Source organism: Trachemys scripta, chromosome 3 (genome assembly GCF_013100865.1).
Source record: "Trachemys scripta elegans isolate TJP31775 chromosome 3, CAS_Tse_1.0, whole genome shotgun sequence".
Classification (NCBI taxonomy): domain Eukaryota; kingdom Metazoa; phylum Chordata; order Testudines; family Emydidae; genus Trachemys; species Trachemys scripta.
The window spans coordinates 171,372,570-171,390,985 of NC_048300.1; the positions used below are offsets into that span (position 1 = coordinate 171,372,570).

At 42.7% G+C, this 18,416-nt stretch overlaps 1 protein-coding gene across 2 annotated transcripts in view; it reads left to right on the plus strand.

Annotated features, from left to right (window-relative positions):
* RNF144A (ring finger protein 144A) overlaps window positions 1-18,416 on the plus strand; it is a 102,735-nt gene that overhangs the window by 71,333 nt on the left and 12,986 nt on the right. For both annotated transcript variants that reach the window (XM_034766457.1, XM_034766456.1), the window contains exons 3-4: window positions 16,374-16,478; window positions 16,671-16,731. In XM_034766457.1, the coding sequence (XP_034622348.1) occupies window positions 16,374-16,478; window positions 16,671-16,731 (166 nt within the window). The remainder of the gene's footprint in view (window positions 1-16,373; window positions 16,479-16,670; window positions 16,732-18,416) is intronic.

An 18,416-nucleotide genomic window follows, 5' to 3' on the forward strand; every position in this document is an offset into this window, starting at 1 on the left:
TGAACATTCTAAAAATAACATATCGTCAAAACACCCTGTTCATTAAAGTCACTTACTATTTTTTATTACAGCCTTCCTGCTCCAGTGTTGGCTCAAGGAGTGGAAACTAGTCTCTTCCATTCCTCTCATTTGCTGCTGCTTCTACATGCTCTATTTTGTTAAGATCAACTGTTTCTGCTGTTCCTATTAAGGGTTCTTCTTGAAGTTTCCTCTTGGGTGCCCTCGTTTCTTCACACTAGTTCGTTTCCATTTGATGACTTCATGTGAGTGTCTGTGCGTTGGCATGTGGAGTACATGCCCCAAACATGTCCAGCGCTTCCTTGTGATTCTGGTGGAGACAAGCCGCTGCTTGGTGATTCTTAGATCTCTTCGCTGGTGATGAGGTCTTTCCAGCCAATGCCTAGAATCTTTAATAGGCACTTATTTTCAAAGGCTTCCAGTTTTCTGTCTACCATTTTGGTAGCTCTTGTAGTTGTATACTAGCACTGAGATTATGTTTGAGCTGAAAAATTTCAGTTTTGTTCTGGTGCTGTGAATCTTTTATTTCCATATGATGTTGAGTTTAGTGAATGCTGTGGATGCATTTTCTATCCTTGATGTCACTTCTGTCTTCAAGTCCTCCTTAATATCATAATTCCATGATTTCGAATTGGGGAAAAAAATGTGAGTGTGAGACCTGGGACAGATACCGTGCCCATTCAGTTAAAAATAAGAATTGCTTCATTATGCCTTTGTTTAGGGAGTGATTGGTCAAGCAGGCAAAAGGGTATGAAATAATTTCACACAAAACCAGTCTGTGTTGCCCATAGCATAGTTTTTATATTCACAGCTAGGTTTTGCACATCTTTATTCCCTAAGTCAGCTGCTGGATATTTTAGTTTCATTTCACTGTAACTTCCAAATGGTAGCCCAGAGGAGAACTGCCACACCAGGTATGTTTCCCTGACACGTTCCCTAGTGTTGCTCACTTCTTCCATTCTTCCTGGTAGAATATCATTATTGCTTTCTATTTCTAGATGAATCATTTGGAAGTGCTGATAAACTGTGCCCTAGGAACAGTTTAAGTAAACTTAACATGGAGACATTAACTTAGTGTCTCCAATTCAATCATGTACATTAATCAGTTTTTAGAATTAGTATTTGTTTTTCCTCAATAGTCTGCTCAACACGGTGCATTACAGAAAAACCTAAACAGTCTATCTTTCTCGGTACTTACATGGCCCTCAAAGCAGTAGTGTTTGAGGACCTCAGAAACATGAATGCATTTATTCTTGCAATCTCCCTGTGATATAGGGAAATAATATTATCCCCCTTGTAGTGATGGGGAATTGAGGTAGCCTGACTTCCCCGAGGGTTAGACAGGAAGTCTGGGGCAAAGCTGGGAATTCAACCGAGAATTCATGAATGCCTGAAACACAAGGCCTCAGTCCCTGCCTTGAAGTGTTTACAGTTTAATAAATTACATTGAAGACTGCAATTGATTTTACCAAGGGCCAAATCCTAAACCTATTGAAATGGGTGGAAAGGCTTCCATTGACTTCATCGGTCTTTGGATTAGGCCCTAAATACAGTGGACCAGTTTAATCCATTGTACAACTCCTCCAGTGTCAGTGAAAATACACCAGCAAAATGTTTAACTCAATATGTGTTTAAGCTCTTGACAGACCAGTGCATGCAAAGTTTTTGTTCAAGTGCTATGACGGAAATACAGAATAAGAATTAAAAAAATATTATAGCACATTGGTTAAAAAATGTGAATGGTATTTTTGTGATGATTTTCTCTGTGTTAGTTCTAGAGTCACTTTCTAACCTACTATATATAGAGAGAGAGCAAGAATATTTTACTCTGAAAGCAGTCTTTCAGTGCGGTACCATCAGAATGGATGCAGAACTTGGATCAATGTGCAGATTTGCACAGACAGAAATATTATAGCGTTGAGGAATCTTTGCCCTCTGTATGACCCCAGAAGTGCTAGTGTCAGACTCTCATGAAGGATTATCTCCTCCCCACATTAACACAATACCACAACATTGCTATTTGGAAAGATAGAATGCGGGTATTGTTTCCTTTTGCATACCGGCTGACTTGCCAATGAATTGAATGGAGCCGATTATGCCTTATCAGCAGAGGAGTGGCAAAGACACTACAATTTCCCATCATATTATATTTAGCCAATTGTGATTGCTTTTACAGTATTCCATTATTGGTTTTATCAGTGTGATTGTTAATGCACATACAATGACTGTGAGCTCTCTCTAAATTTTGTGTACACAGTGAAATCCATTGGGAATATTTCAGCTGCTGTGTAGTGTGCTACAGTTGCAAAAATCTAGGGAACGTGAGGAAAATAAACTACAGTACTTGCTGTTAATATCCTTTTGAGTGTTGGTCACAAGAAAAGCTATTATCTTTGTCCTCCTGGAAGCCAAACTATGTCTAAGCTATTATCACTTTTAAAGTTAAATTGCATTTATGTTGGCATCTGTATTCAAACTGCAGATTTTTAAAGTCATTGTACTGTCTTTTTTTTATTAATCACTTTCACCAGTGAAAGTTAGCGAACAGCAGATCACTCATACAGTGCTAAGTCTTCACTGCAATATACAATCCTATTTTTGGGGATGTGGTGGCTCAATTAATAGTCACCTATCACTGGGAGAATAAATCCATACATTTTTCTTTTAAAACTAGCACCTAAACACTGTTTTTATGAGCACCATAATCCTACTTTGTTTGGGATCAAAGTGCGTCATGGGCCTCAAATTTTTGCTCTAAGAATATTTGCATGCAAATCTTTTGTTTGATTTGATTGTTGGGCCAAAACCCTTCAGTCATTACTTAGTCCTTCGTCAGGCTTTGGCTTGACTGGATAACAGAATGGGTTGGCTAGCACGTTCTAAACCTCAGGACTGAAATATTGGCCCCATTGAAGTAAAAAGCAAAACTCCCATTGACTTCAGTGGGGCCAGGATTCACCCATAATGTAGCCAAGGCCAGTTGTAATTTTAGAACCTATCAACTGGTAAAGCTAACATCCCTGGGGTGGGGAGGGGAGAGCTAGGCTTCAACTCAACCAGTTTAGCACATGCTAAAATACAATTGCCTCCTCTATGTTCAAGGTTTAGAATGTGCTAGCTAGTGTGTTCTGAATAACACCTTTCATACTCAAGACAAACCCTTGGGCAAAGCTCACATTGGTTTTCTCATTGTTTAAAACTTTTCTGTTCTTAGAATCATAGAATGTCAGGATTGGAAGGGACCTCAGGAGGCCATCTAGTCCAATCCCCTGCTCAAAGCAGGACCAATCCCCAGACAGATTTTTGCCCCAAATCCCTAAATGCCCCCCTCAAGGTTTGAACTCACAACCCTGGGTTTAGGAGGCCAATGCTCAAACCACTGAGCCATCTCTCTCACCCTCCCCCTGTCTGTCTTCTAGAGGAGCCTTTTGTGACATAGAACCACAAGTCACAGATGTTAGTTTTCTTCCTTCGTCTCCCCATGGGGCAAATGTTTGGGGAACTTTTTTTTTAAATGAAATCCATCTTTTGTACACTGTGCTATCTTTTTATAGCAGCACAGACGAGGTCAAAGAAGCATGTGTGGCATTTGCAACAGAAAATGGTGAGGTTTGAGGTGGTGCTTAGACCCTGCAAGAGTTTGTTCTACAGCCTTGGACAACATCCCAGAAAGTTCTGCCTTCTGCACTAAGCTTCACCCTTGTGGACAGCTCCTTTGGGCCTGAGGAATGCAGATGCCGACCACAGCCCTCATCCTGCAGATCTCACTAATCTTTTAGGAATCTTAGACTTTCTTTCTTTGTTGATTTCTCAGTCGATTAGATAGAACCATATGAAACAGTCTTTCGCTCTGGCCTACGTGTGAATAGTCTCCACCAGCTATTACTGAGCCCCTTTCATCAAGAGTACAATCTGCCTCCCTTTTGGCTTTCCTGATTCCACTAGCAGCCTGAGTAATTCAGGTCATTGCTTTATTTAGGCTCCTTTTTGTTGTTGCAACTTAAGATACTTACCTTGTAACGGTAGGGTCTCCCTTTCCTTCCTATACCTAGCTTTCTTGATCTTCTGTTAGCTGTCAGTGATCACTTTCCTCTACCATCATGATTGGAACAGAGCACTCAGAACTGCTTAGGTCTTGAGTTGGGAGACAAGCAAGAGAGACTTAATTATCTTGTTCTCCCTCATTCCAAGGCTACAGCTCTCCTCCTCTCTTCCCCCCGCCCCCTTTCCCCCCCAATGCGACTGAACAAAGAACAGTGTGGAGTGACCAGGTAAGGTTGGCTTCCTTCCCAGTTAGGCACTGGTTTATCTCTGGTTGCCGGGGGAAACCTGCCTTCGGGAGACATCTCTGTTCTAAAGCAGGGCTCTTCGTCCCCTCCACAGAAAGGAGCTATCCTGATCATTTTAAAGTATGGGTTTTTTTAAAAGATTTTTCCTTGTGAATATTCACAAGAATTAGTAACTTTTTAACAGGCATGTTGTTTCCCCATCCCCACTAGCTCTTGGCAAAATACCAGAACTTGCTACTCACAGTCATTGGACCTTTTTGAACAAACCTTTTGTTTGTATTAACTCAGAATTGCTCTTCACCATTCCATTGTGATGCATCGAGCCCTTTCACTAAACAAATACGAACACTCTTTAGGCAAGGTGAATAAAGCAGACTTGTAGCAGTGGAGTTATGTTTGTATAGTGTCTAGCACAATCAGTTCCTGATCCATGACGGGGGCTCTGAGATGCTACCACAATAATAATAATAATAATTAATAAAAAATAATGAAGTAGTCTAATCCTAGAGGAATGAATTTGCAGCTGGGAATCGTGGACTCCTGACTTGCTGTCAGGCCTTGGTCCAGTCAGTTCACCTCATTCTTTGCTATCATGTTGCAAAATGAGGTTAATACTTATCTTCATCATTTGGATGTCATGAAAACTAGTGGGTTGGAATATGTAAAGTGAAGGCCAGTCATTTCCTGCAGCTATACATTTCTCCAACACCTAGAGCATTCATCCTATTCTGTCACAAGAAATCTTCCTCAAACTGCATCATAAGGGAATATGTATTCTGTTTGTATAACAAGGGTTTTAGAATTCCTTCCTACATATGGGGTTGTTGAAAACAGACTAAAACGTTTAGTTTAAAGTTTTTAAATGTAGTTTATATGAATCAAAATAAATTGTTAGCCATCATCTTGAACTATTATATATATTTTCTTCAACAAAAGCCTCAAACCCTTTTATTTACTATTGCTTTGGAAAAGTTGCAGTTTTCTTCCCTTCTTTTAAAATAGAAGTGCTGAAAAAGTAAATGTAAGAGCAGCTGATGAATTGCTACAGTGGCCTTGGATTCTGGCTTTGAAATACTGTTGCTGGTGATTCACAGTACTGAGCAGTGTTGTTAATGAGTTTGTGGCAGTCTCATGTCATAATTCTGACTGACAACAATTTTCAGAAGAGGGCTAGAGCACGATTCATGGGGACCTGGGACCAGCTTGACCAAGTCTCCCAGAATGTCAGGGAGACTTCAGTTTCCTGACTCCTGACTTAATAATGCTATCTCCCACATAAAAACTACACTACCCAAAACCATATGTGTCATCCACACATGCAAGGCAGTGAGAGAGACTGAGGCGTGTTTGTGCGACACACAAGATTGTGAGTAATGTAGTTGACTTCTGCTCAGCTTTTGCTTTTGCCAGTGGGAGTGTGGGGCTTGACGGCCAATGGCAGGGTGGGGGGATAGATTTGAAGTGTGGGGATGCAGTGGTGTGTGAGAGCCTAAGCAGCACAAGGTGAGTGAACTGGGGCTGGTCAGTAAGTCAGGGATGGGGGTCATTCTCTCCAAGGCCTTGGCTGTAGCAGGGAGGGTAAACAGTCTGACTCACCCTGGGACTCAGTGCAGCGGGGGGGAGGGGTTGAGTATCAGTTGTATGGGGGGGAGGTGGGGTCCATGCCCTGTTCTCCCCAGGCTTTTGGATGCAGCAGCAGAGGGATTGGGGAGGGAGTGGGCCCATGCTTTTCTATTCTACCTCAAACACCGTACTGAGAGCGCACATCTTTTCCCCTTTCCTTGGGTATAATCGCGGCCCTACCTCCCCAAACACGACCTATGGCTGAGCTTATTATAGCCTTGGGGGGGAGGGGGGAGTTGCAACTCTGCTCACCTCGCTGTGTGTTCTTTGGAGTACAAGGCACTGGGTGGGGGGGAGACTGAATGGGGTATCAGTGTGGGGGGAAAGGGGCTGTCAGTGGCGGTGGTAGTGGAGTTGTTGGTGGGGTGGAGGGAGCAGTAGGGTTAGCAGTGGAGGTGGGAGAAGGGCTGGGTGGAAATTGGGGTTGGGAGTGGGGAGGGTTCCTGAAATTAATTTGAAAATGTAGGTGAATATGTCTGGAATTCGCATTTGGAAATGGGACACAGCAGTGAGAGCGGGACAGCACAGGGCCCAGTTCAGTTATTTGTTGCCAGAGCATGAGCATAGAGGATAGGCACCCTGGTTCATAGTACTTTCTCTCCAATCACACCATAGTGTGACCAGAAAGAAACACATCACACAGCTCCCAGCTGTTGTATGTTGTCTTTGTACAGATGGACAAGGTGCCTAGATACCAAGGCCCAAAATGTTGGTGGAACCTTGTCAGGTAGGTTGTAATGCACCACTGACTGTGTGGACGGACTATCCACGATGATCCAATAATACTTTATGGGGAATGCTGTAGAGCACTCTATTTAGAACTGCTTCAGAGTATGTGCCGAAGTATTATCTATTTTCCATTATTATGGTTAGGCCCTTAGCCCCATGGTACTGTGCACAGTGCAGACACCCAAAGAAATATGGTCTCTGTGCTCATCTTCTGAGAAAACAAGTGATTTACGAGGGTGGGGGTGATGGGTGAAAATCAAATATGTAGAATTTTTGTATATGTAGATTCACTTGCAACTTCTGTCCTGATAATTAAAAGTACATAAAATGCCAAATATCCCCATCTGCTCCTCCAGCCATTATAAACTGGCTGATTTCTTACAAGCATTACAATAAAGGTGAATCCTGAGGGTGGTAGTCTTACATATAGATCAGTTAGACCTTCCAAGGGCGGTGTTTCCCTTCCTCTTCTTACTTGAGATATTTGACTGGAAACAGGCTTTTGTTTTTGAGCTCATTTATTTCCTGCTTGTTGGTCCTAAACTGGCATGCTAACGATTTCCACAGCAATCAGTTATAATGTCTCAAAGGATTTTTAGCTTCAGCTCTAGTACATGTCTAATGCTGTAGAAGCCAACAGGGCTTCTCTTTAGAGAAATCTGTCTCTGCACAACCCCATCCTTGATGATGGAGCAAGAAGGATTGTACATGACTTTGACAGCCATGGTTTTAGGGCCACCTCCCTCTGCCCAAACTAGTGCAGAAATCCCTTAATGCAGTTGTTCTGCTCAGGGTAATAGGTTGCAGCAAGGCACAGCACAGAGGAACACTGTTATTCTCTGGATAGCGCGCACAGATATTCCCTGGGGGTGTTTGCTGCATCAGTGGGAAAAGGAACAGGCACATGACTAGGGCCCCACCGAATTCACGGTCCATTTTGGTCAATTTCACAGTCATAGGATTTTAAAAATAGTAAATTTCATGATTTCAGCTACTGAAATCTGAAATGTCACAGTATTGTAATTGTAGGGGTCCTCACCCAAAAAGGAGTTGGGGGGGGGGGTTGCAACGTTATTGTAGGGGGGGTTGTGGTACTGCTACCCTTACTTCTGCGCTGCAGCTGGCAGCAGTGCTGTCTTCAGAGCTGGGCAGCTGGAGAGTGGCGGCTACTGGCCAAAAGCCCAGCTCTAAAGGCAGAGCCGCCGCCAGCAGCAGTAAGGAAGCAAGGCATGGTATGGTATTGCTACCTTTACTTCTGTGCTGCTGCCTGCAGAGCTGGACCCTCAGTCAGCAGTCACCATTCTCCGGCCGCCCAGCTCTGAAGGCAGCAGCGCAAAAGTAAGGGTGGCATGGTATGGTATTGCCACCCTTACTTCTGCACTGTTGCTGGTGGGACACTGCCTTCAGACCTGGGCACCTGGCCAGCAGCCGCCATTCTCCAGCCACCCAGCTCTGAAGGCAGCGCAGAAGGGTGGCAATACCGCGACCCCCCTGCAACTCCCTTTTGGATCAGTACCCCCAATTTGAAAAACACTGGTCTCCACTGTGAAATCTGTATGGTGTAGGGTAAAAGCACACAAAAGATCAGATTTCACTGGGGGGAGACCAGATTTCGTGGTCCATGATGCGTTTTTCATGGCTGTGAATTTGGAAGTGCTCTACACATGACTAGTGGGGTTTATGACTATTTCGAAAAACCCCTGGATAATGGAAGAGCTTGGGCAGTACTTTAGTACAGTCCATGGACTATATTGGTAGCTCTGCCCCTACACTGTTTTTTTTTTTTTTTTTTTTTTTTTTTTAAATTAGTGAATTTGCACAACTGGAGGTCTGGTTGCTACTTCCCTTCCCTTGATTCCACTAGTTGAGGAGTAGTGTTAAGTTATAGCCAAGGTTTCATACAAGTCCTGCTGGCTAAAGCTGCGCAGTGGATCCACTGAATCAATGTGTCCCGAAGAGCTGTGACCACATCTGCTCCCTGGTTAGTGCCGCCTACTTTTTGGACCATATTGGGTTTTTTATGTTGGAATTGTGGGTATCTTCCTCCACTGGAGCCCCTCCTCTAAGCCGACCACTCAGTACTGAGGGACCTGTAGTGCTGGTTTATGCCAGCCAGCATAATTTGTCCACTCATTTGCGTATCGTGGTTCCATTGTCACCCAGGAGGGAGGTTGCCTTGCTGACATGAAACATGGAATCAGGAAGACCTATGGGTGTTATGCATGTTCCTTGATGGTGTCTTCTGTGATCTCAATGCCACATATCAACTCAGACTAAGATGTGTACCTATCAGACAGCAGTGGCTTCTGTCCTTTTGTGTTGCTCTGAAACCAGGGCCTCCACAGAGAGACAGTGCTGGATGCTTTCAATGTGAAACAGAAATGATATATTGAAGGCAAATGGTGGTGTTGTCATGTTATAAATGAGGATGTCAGGCACTAGAACAACTAGCCTCCAATGTCTTCCCAAGTGACTCAACGTCAGCTCAGGTAGCTTTGCCATCTGCGCCATATGCTGGAGTCCGTACCATCCCACCAGCTTTGTGTTGGATCCAACAAAAGGTGGATGGAGAAGACCTTGCAGACAGCCACATGCACACTAGAGGGGTGTCATGGTTTCCGACCTCGCCCACTTTAGCCTTAATATAGAGTTTTGTTTCAAAGAACAGGTCTATAAAAATGATCATTTTAAAAAAGGAATAACTGGGATAAAGATCTGTCTAGCACACATCTGTCACCATGGTATCTAGGTGATCTATGGGAATGGATGCAGTAATATATTACTTGACTTGTTAGTAGACATATGGTCAATCACTGCTGTTTTAAGGCAGAATCCCTCCCACAGTCACTTCAGTTGCCTTTTACAAATCTCTCCATGATTAAATGTGCATAGAAAATTGCTTGTCAGCCAAGTAGGAATAGTGTGGTGCTAAGAAGAAATGTAACTAGATTTGTAGATGCCAGAAAGCTTATGCCCAAATAAATCTGTTAGTCTTTAAGGTGCCACCAGACTCCTTGTTGTTTTTACAGAGCATCTTGCACACTGGAGAAGCAGTGAGGGGGAAGGGTGTATACTGGAGTTTCTCAAGGTTATTAAGCACCTTCTCTTTCAGGGATTACAGAGCAGCGGTCATGCTGCCAGCCTTTTACACAGTAGAGCCATACAGGCTATTAGATGGGAAAGAAGCTTAAAAACAGCAAACAAAGCTACCTTTTTGTATTTTCCTTGTATTTTGCTTTAGGAATACATTGCATACCATGTCCTAGCTCTGCTGTATAGTCAAAAGCCAGACACTGGGAGGTAGGTAAAACTGTCTACCAGTTTAACCACTTCATCTGCTAAACTGGCTGCGAAATTGAAATTGTCAGTCTGATATGATGATTAATGTTGCATATGTGCAGCAGCAAGGGCATAAATACAGCATTGTTGAGTATTCCTTAGAAAGGAATTTCTTCTCCCCAAATTATTTTTCTCTTATTTTACATGTGAGGATATGCAACAAAAATACATAGACTGATAGTTTTGTAAAGCAGAAGATCATCTTTCATAGTAAAACCACACAATTTTGTAAAATGTAACTATTGCAAAAAAAAAAAAAAAAGATAACATTGTGTATCTGTTACTTCCATTTCTCATCTCTGTCTGTCTAAACCCATCACTGTAGCATTTGAGCAGCTGTCTAGTATCCTTTTACCAGAAGAGTTACACATGGCTCAGAATGTAGATTGGGAGCTATAACAAACCAAATGTAAACTGCTCTGAGACGCAGAACCTCACAAATTTCATTCTTTTACAAAGTTTAAGGCCAAAAGGGACTATTATGGTTATCTCCTTCCTAACATAGAACTTAAAATGTCAACTAGTAATTCCTGCATCTAGCCTAACAAGCTCTGATTGAATTAGAGCATATATATTTTTAGAAAGATATCCAATCTTGATTTAAAGACTCCAGATAATAGAGAATGTGCATCCCTTGACAATCAGTTTGAGTGATTAATCACCTTTACTTAAAACATTTCTCAGTGTCTTGTCTGAACTTTCCTTCCTGTTTCGGCTTTGGTTCTTCTTACCTTGTCCATGTTAGTATAGGCTCACTAATTTCTACTTTGCATAGGCCCTGATTCAGGAAAGCAGTTAAGTATCTCTGTAACTTTAAGTATATGTGTGACAGCGTTCACTCACAGCAGGTGGTGCCTTCTTGTGGCTGCTGTGGGGATCAGCTCTTGCCTTATCTGGTGCTCTCCTCCCTCAATTACTTGAGCTGTGACCCATCTCTTTCTTCTCAACTGAGGCCTTCCTCTTTGTGACTTGGCCCTCCAGCCAGGTCACTATATAGTTGTCCCCTTCTGGGGTAACCAAGTCTTTCCAGACCAGCTATCTGGTTAGCATCTTCAGTGAGCCTGTGCCACTTCCAGTGGCTGGTAGGGGAACCCCAGACCCATCCTCTACGCTGGGTTCCAGCCCAGCAGGGATCCTATAAAAAGCAGCCCAGGTCTGCACAGTCCTATCCCTTGCTGGTGTTTTCCTGGGCTTCTTCAGCTTCCTTTCTCCAACAACTCCTCTGTGGTTGACCATTCTTCCAGGGCTAGAACCCCAGGGCTTATTCTCCCGCTTGGGCTTTCTCCTCCCCTTCTCTCTGCTCCCAGACTCTCTCCCTGCAGCCTCTTTCTGCTGCAAACTTCCTGGCTTTATAATCCAGCCTACTCCTGCCCATCTGGGCTTTTTGTTCAGTTAGGCCTGACTTTCCATCCAAGTGCAGCCAGGTTCCCTAACTGGCCCCTCAGGCCCACACTGACCCCTTCAGGCCTGTGTGGGAGTACACACCCCATCACATATATATTTAAAATTGTGGAAAATAAATTATTTACTTGCTATCAAAGTTAAGGGCAACTGTGCTTGTATTTGTCCCCTATAATCCAGCCAGGGCACCCATTCTAAGCTCCGGGCTCCTCAGCCATCACCTCTCTTGGGCAGAGACATGCAACCAGCGTTTTTCCGGGCTGCATAGTTCCCTGGCCACATTGTGAGTTCCCCAGCAAGTCAGACTGTCTAAATAGCTCTGCTTTGTTTTCTCCTCAGAGGTTATAAACAGTTTAATTGCCCACGGCTATAAGGTTACAGTTTTTCTTAAGCAAGCACATCTATTTGTATGCTGAATGCATTACCGAGAAAACATATTAAAACAATAAAAGAACCTATACACATAAGTTTACCTCAAAGATCACCCCACTTCAATAAGGCTCTGGTAAGAGTCAGTCTTTCAAAACTCACACAGGCTATTTTTATGTTAATTCTTTGTGTACATTGCACTGTACCATATTGTACTAAATCTGTCCAAACTGACCTAAGAATGCAGTGATCCTTTTGTTTCAACTATTTGGGAGCTACCAGGGCATGTCTGACAGTTTACAGTGCACTTCACTGGAGCTGGAGGCCAATGTGAAGCACCTTTTGAAGGGCATGCATTCTATTAATACGCTGAAAGCTGCTTTTAAGTAACGTTAGGACAAGTTGGTTTGCAAATGTGCAGCTCAGCTGCCCTTGAGGATAAAACTGCCCGCCCTCCCGCCATTCTGAAAAGCCCCTCAGTTTATCCCCAGAATCAGGGTAGACCATCCAGGTGGCCAGCAGACACCGGGCAGTGATGAGAGCAGTGCCCCCAGCAGCTGTGAAAACAGAGGAGACAGCTCCCTCTGCATCCTGCAACCATGTGAATGGCTGAACTAAGGGAGCTTCTTCAAAAAAAATCATGTCAGCAGTGCTCCACCGAGCACAACAGCGACATTGTGACTCAGAACTTTTTTGATGACTTGAAGCCAGATATGTGAGAAAAATTCAAAGAACCTGTGAATGAGATTTCCTCCATGTTGGAAAACCTAGGTTGGAAAGGGATTGGGACCAGAGGATTTATTGTCATTACTTGAACAGCCTTCAATGTCTTGCTCGTATGGGTGGATTGGCAAATTGTGTTGGGAGGAGGAAAGTGAGGACAGAAGGGAGTGGAAAAGGCAGGGAAAATGGTAGTGTGTGCACATGTGCAGGGGAATGTGGAGGTCAGGAGCTGGGGGAAACTGGCCAGTACACTCTGGCTGCTTTACTCTCCCTTGCTGAGAAACAAAGGTATCTTGAATTATGAAGAACTTCTCTGAGCAGGACTTCCATCTCCTCAGATACTGATCAACGGAGACTAAAGAATTAATGTTTGTATAATCAATTCACAGTTGCCAAGTTTAACACAGCCTCAATGACCTGTTTAAATTTTGTTTGTTTATTTACAAGTTTTAAGTATTGTTAATAAGGACACATGACCAAGTAAATTCAGTGGAAAATGGTTTTTTTTTAGATACAGATGATTCTTCTTAGTCCAGTTACAAGGGAAATAAAAATGCTGCTTAACATATTGGTATTCACAAGAGCCTGCATATAGCAGGCTGATGCCTTTGTCACTTTCTCTCACCCATTCCAGCCAGTAGGCAGCTAATCTCAATTCCCCTTCCCTCCTAGGAGATTTGTTACACTGATCATTTTACAGGTCATTTTCAGTGATTGCACTCAAATAGCAATTCATGGATGGGTTTGTTTTTTTTAATCACTTTATTCCTAGAAGAACAAAGGGGCAATCTTACAAAAGGTATAACAGGAGGAAAATCCTACAATAATTTTACTGGGATGGTTTAAAAGGGATAACATCAACGTTAATTACTGAGCCCTGGATTGTGAACTGGGCACATAATCTGTTTTGTGTTTCTTTCCCTGTGTGGACATAGTGGTGTGCTGATGCAATGGGGAATTTCTAACCGTGCTACCAGTTTTGGTTTTCTAATGCTGGTGGCACCTCATGCATTCACTTCCAGGCAGTGGGGGGGGAGGAGAGATCCACCCAAGAGGAGGGAGCTCAAACTGCTTCTTCAGCCCCAGGAGCCTCTGTTTTATGGGAAAGGGAATTTTTGAACAGACAGCAAGAGCCTCGCCTGAAATAAAACCCCTACGGGACAGGACCTGGGACAGATTCTGCCTGACACTTACTAGCTTCAAGGCAGCAGGTGGATTCCTAAGCAGATGTAGCAGGAGAAGCACATTTTGGCTTGGCTGGTATTAAGAGTATGGGAAGCTCAATGATAAGTTACTGGATAGAGAAGGCCCTGAGTATTGGACAAGGCACGGATGAGCTACTCCCTTTCCTAGAAAAGGGAAACTATGTTTGACTGGCTTTGGCAAAGGTCCCAAACAGGGTGGTGAAGAGAATTGCCAAATTAATCATTTAATGATGGTAAAGCGCACTGAGCTCGAAAAGTGTTCTTTTAAGTGCTAAGCGTTGTCATTAAATATATATGCTGTTTCATCTGAGTCTACGCTCACCATTTACAGATCGGGGCGGGGGATGGGAAGAGCCGACAATGGCACCGTGGTAGGACTGATGCCCCTGCCACTGGTGGTGCTGAGATCCACAGCCCAGGGCCCTGGTCTCACAGATTTCAGCTGTCTGTGGTAGTTGCCAGCCATGCTCCCAGCAGCCCCAACCCCAGCAGAGCAGGAGACTGTAGATCAGAAACATTCCAGGAGCCAAGCATCTCCTGAGGTGAATCCCTGTCTTTGTTGCTTTTGTTCTGACAAAGGCAAGGAGATGGGCCTTAATATACTGTCTGCAAAGATGCAGAGTTACCGTTGCTGTGGAAACAGTAACTTTTAAAAGTATCAGCTATTCAGTTTCTTTCTATTTTTCTCCAAGAAGCTGAGATATTGTTTCTTCTGAGAAAAAAAAAAAACAAAAACACAACACACCTCAGAATGGGGAATCTGACAGAGACTTTGTTGGGATATAAAGGGCTATATTGCCACCAATGGAGTAACACTCTGCAGTAGTTGAAATGATGATGTTGGGAGAAAGCGAGGATTTTGCCACAGTCAAGATGCAAGAGGAGGAAGTCAAAATATCAGTGTGGTATTAAGAACAAATCCTCACAAAGGAGCCATGCAGGCAACCTTAAAGAATGCACAGTGTGCATAGGGAAGACTGAAGGAGCAGAATATAAATGTGGATCTCTGCAGTTACTGGGTGCATTACATATGATGGTCTGATTAAGACTGGAGAAATTGTTCACCACTCATTATTTCAGTTGAAAGCCAATTGAGAGTTCTTTAAAGTTTTATTTATTTATTTACGTGTGATTCTCCCCTGTAGAGCAGAGAGGGAGGTTTGAGTTGGTAATGTATTTCTAAGCATAACACGAGTCTACATGACTCATGTTATTTCTGGCACTAGGTTGGTTGGTTTAGCTGATTACCTCCAGCTTCTCAGATACTTACCATTGCACTGAAAATACTCCGTGATTTGAGGTGAAGTGAATAAGTAAAAGTGAGATGTCATATGTTGATGCTTAGGGTGCTTCTATCAGTTGGAAGATGGCAGGACTAAAGGGCTAATTGTAATTTTGGTATTTTGTTTCCATTGCCTAGAACTGGAGGGGGATGGTTTAGTAGTTTGAGCTTTACCTAGGCTCTCTGGAATCAGTGGTTTATATTCCAGCAGGGTTGACTTGGCCCTTCCCTGTTCCAGGGCAGATTGTGGGAAGGGAAGATTGATTCCAAAGAAGAGTTTTTTGTGGAGGGAAGAGGAGGTCCAACTTCTCTAGCAGCAGTTTGGCACATATTGATGTGGTGGTAGCCCTCTCTACCACATGGGACAGTGTGAGGTTGGGGAGGGGGCTGGATCTGGATCAAGCCTTTAACTCAAAAATTAAACACAGCCAGGTTTCAAAAATTTCTACCACTGGCCTATGGTTCTGACATCATAAATCAAGAAGGTGGCAGCTGGTTAAGAGGGGAACTGAGGAGAGAGCCAGGGCAAAATGGCAGCTGAGGAGAAATAAGACTGGCTAATGGCCAAAAAGAAAAGCCAGTACATCACATGGTATTGGCTTAATCTGATCCCTGTGTGGCTCTTTTCATAAGTGAAGAGGTTTGCCCTTAGCCCAAACCACCCCTTTCTCCCTCCAGTTGTGTGTTTTGCCATATACCACCCTTTTAGAGACCATAATTTCAATTCTGCTTTCTCTAAAGCTCAGTGGGATCCTTTGGGATGAAGAATACTATATATATATATGCAGCTTTATTATTTATTAATTTATAATTGTTTTACTGTGCAAGACATTCATATGGAAATAGCTGTTCTTTTTTGAGTCCTCATTTGTGCATTCTTCCTTCACACTGAGAATGAAATATATCCTCACCAAGAAGTTCAGTTAGTTATTTTCTGTGTAATGGAAACAAGCCAAATAACCTTTCCCATTCTGTTGTACTTGACAGATGACTGTTAATGGGTAGCTACTGCTTGGTAAGCTGTTATGGTTTCCGGTGATATAAATCTGAGGGATTTATGAAGACTGGTTAATCTAATTTTATCTTTTATTTTCCTAACATTCCATTTTACTTGCCTCTTATTTACTGTGTAATTTGTAGTTGAGGCAGAGCTGTCTAATGAATAGAGCATGGAAATGTATTTCAGGAGATTTAGTTCCTGCCACTTATTTAGTTTAGTGTATAACTTTGGAAAGTCTCTGAATGTGTTTGTCTATTTCCCCAGTTGTGAAAGGGAGATAATATTTACCCACCTCTGTAAAGTGATTTTAAATCTTCAGATGAGCAAGTCAAAGCGTGAATGATATGCAGAATAATTTATATTTGGAAGAATAGTTACACCCTCCTCTTTTACAGTGCCTGAAACAGTATGTGGAACTTTTGATCAAAGAAGGTCTAGAAACAGCAATTAGTTGCCCTGATGCTTCCTGCCCAAAACGAGGTCATCTACAAGAAAATGAGGTATATTTTTACTGCACGTTGGTTCTTTCAGTATATTCAGACGTGTCTTGCTCAGGGCATATTATAGCTGTTGTTTATTGCCAGCATATGATTTAATCATTTATAAAGGTTAAATGCTGGGTCTCCATTCATTTGGAATGCCTTGGATTATTGCTGTTCTAATTTGTAATTTCTCCTTTTTTATTTTAACAGATTGAGTGTATGGTTGCATCAGAAATCATGCAAAGGTACAAGAAGCTACAGTTTGAAAGAGGTACAGTATGAAATATCAGCCTTTACTCCAGACCAATGGCTGGCTTCCAAATCTATGGGAATAGTGTTACCCCCAGATTGATCCATGTCACAGAGATGAGACTGTGGTCCTGTGTGTGTTTATACAGTAGTGTAGTGTTGGAGCCTTATATGATTTGTGAGTGGAAGAAAGCTCAAATTGTTTCTTCCTTTATCAGGTCCTCTAGTGAGTGCATGTTGCCATGTACCATGTGATGGAAACTGAATTGCAGACAGAAAACTGCTGCATATTGTATTAATATGTTACTGAAAGGGGGAATTCTCTGGGCATCATGCACTTGTATGCTTTATATAGCACTAATGGTAGGATGGCAGTACCTGGGACTCTGTATAGAAATGCTGGGGTCCTCTATGGAGCCAGTCTAAGTTTGGGTGCTGGAATCCTGCAAGATAATTAGTGTTTGCAGTATTATAGCTGTGTTGAGTCCCAGGGGAGCAGAGAGACAGGGTGGGTGAGGTAATATCTTTTTTTGGACCAAATTCGGTTGGTGGAAGAGAGACGCTTTCAAGCTACACAGAACTTTCTTCAGGTCTGGGGTAATTATTGGTGAGGCATAGTGACAGGTGCATCTTGTTGATTCTAATCTGAATATGAGGGGTTTATGTGGCATTCTAGGAGGCAAAGGAAACTTGAGTCTGGGTAGAATATCTTGAGAACCGCTAACACTAGGGGAGAGAACTTAGAATGAGGTTTATGTTTGGTTATGGTTCTTTTAGCGACTGATCCAAAACCTATTGAATTCAATGGGACTATTTCCACTGACTTCAATGGGCTTTGGATCAGGCCCTGAGTTACCAGTAAACCAGCCTCCAGGAAAACTAGATAATGTTCTTTTGTATTATTTTTATTTATTTATTAATTTGTTATCTTTGGTAGGCACTGCCATAATAATCAACTTTAAATGGGGCCCCCTTGGGCTGGGCGCTGTACAAACACTTCTGTTGAGCTGGGTGAGAACTTCACAGGCCTACAAAATCTGAAATAAGCTCTGTTAACTGTATAAGTATAATTTTGTTCAATAACATTTAAAATAGCCCCTCCCCTTCTCAGAGACCGTTTTAATCCATATGTTAAAAGTGAACACTAACTTTGACTAACAAAGTTATTACAGACAATAAAGGGGAAGGGATGCAGATCAGGGTAAGTAAAGAACACGTCAGAGATCATCATTCAGATTGGTCAGAATTCAAATCAGCAGAGCCTGATGCTATTCACCTCAGAGTGCTGACAGAATTAGCTGAAGAAATCTCAGAGCCACTGGCAATAATAATTGCAAACTCATGGATGACAGGAACAGTTCCAGAAGCCTGGAGAAGAGCTAACGTAGTGCCCATCTTTAAAAAGGGGGAAAGGGAGGCACTGGGGACCTATAGACCAGTCAGCCCGACCTTGGTACCTGGAAAGGTATTAGAACAATGTATAGAATATTCAATTTGCAAATACCTGGTGGATGCAGGAGTAATCACTAGCAGCCAGCATGGATTTATAACAACAAATCATGCCAAACCAACTTGATTTCCTTCTTTTACAAGGTATCTGGTTTGGTGGATAGGGGGCATGCAATGGATATAATGTACCTGGACTTTAGCAAGGGTTTTGACATGGTCCCACCTGACGTTCTGATAAGTAAGCTGGAGAAATGCAGG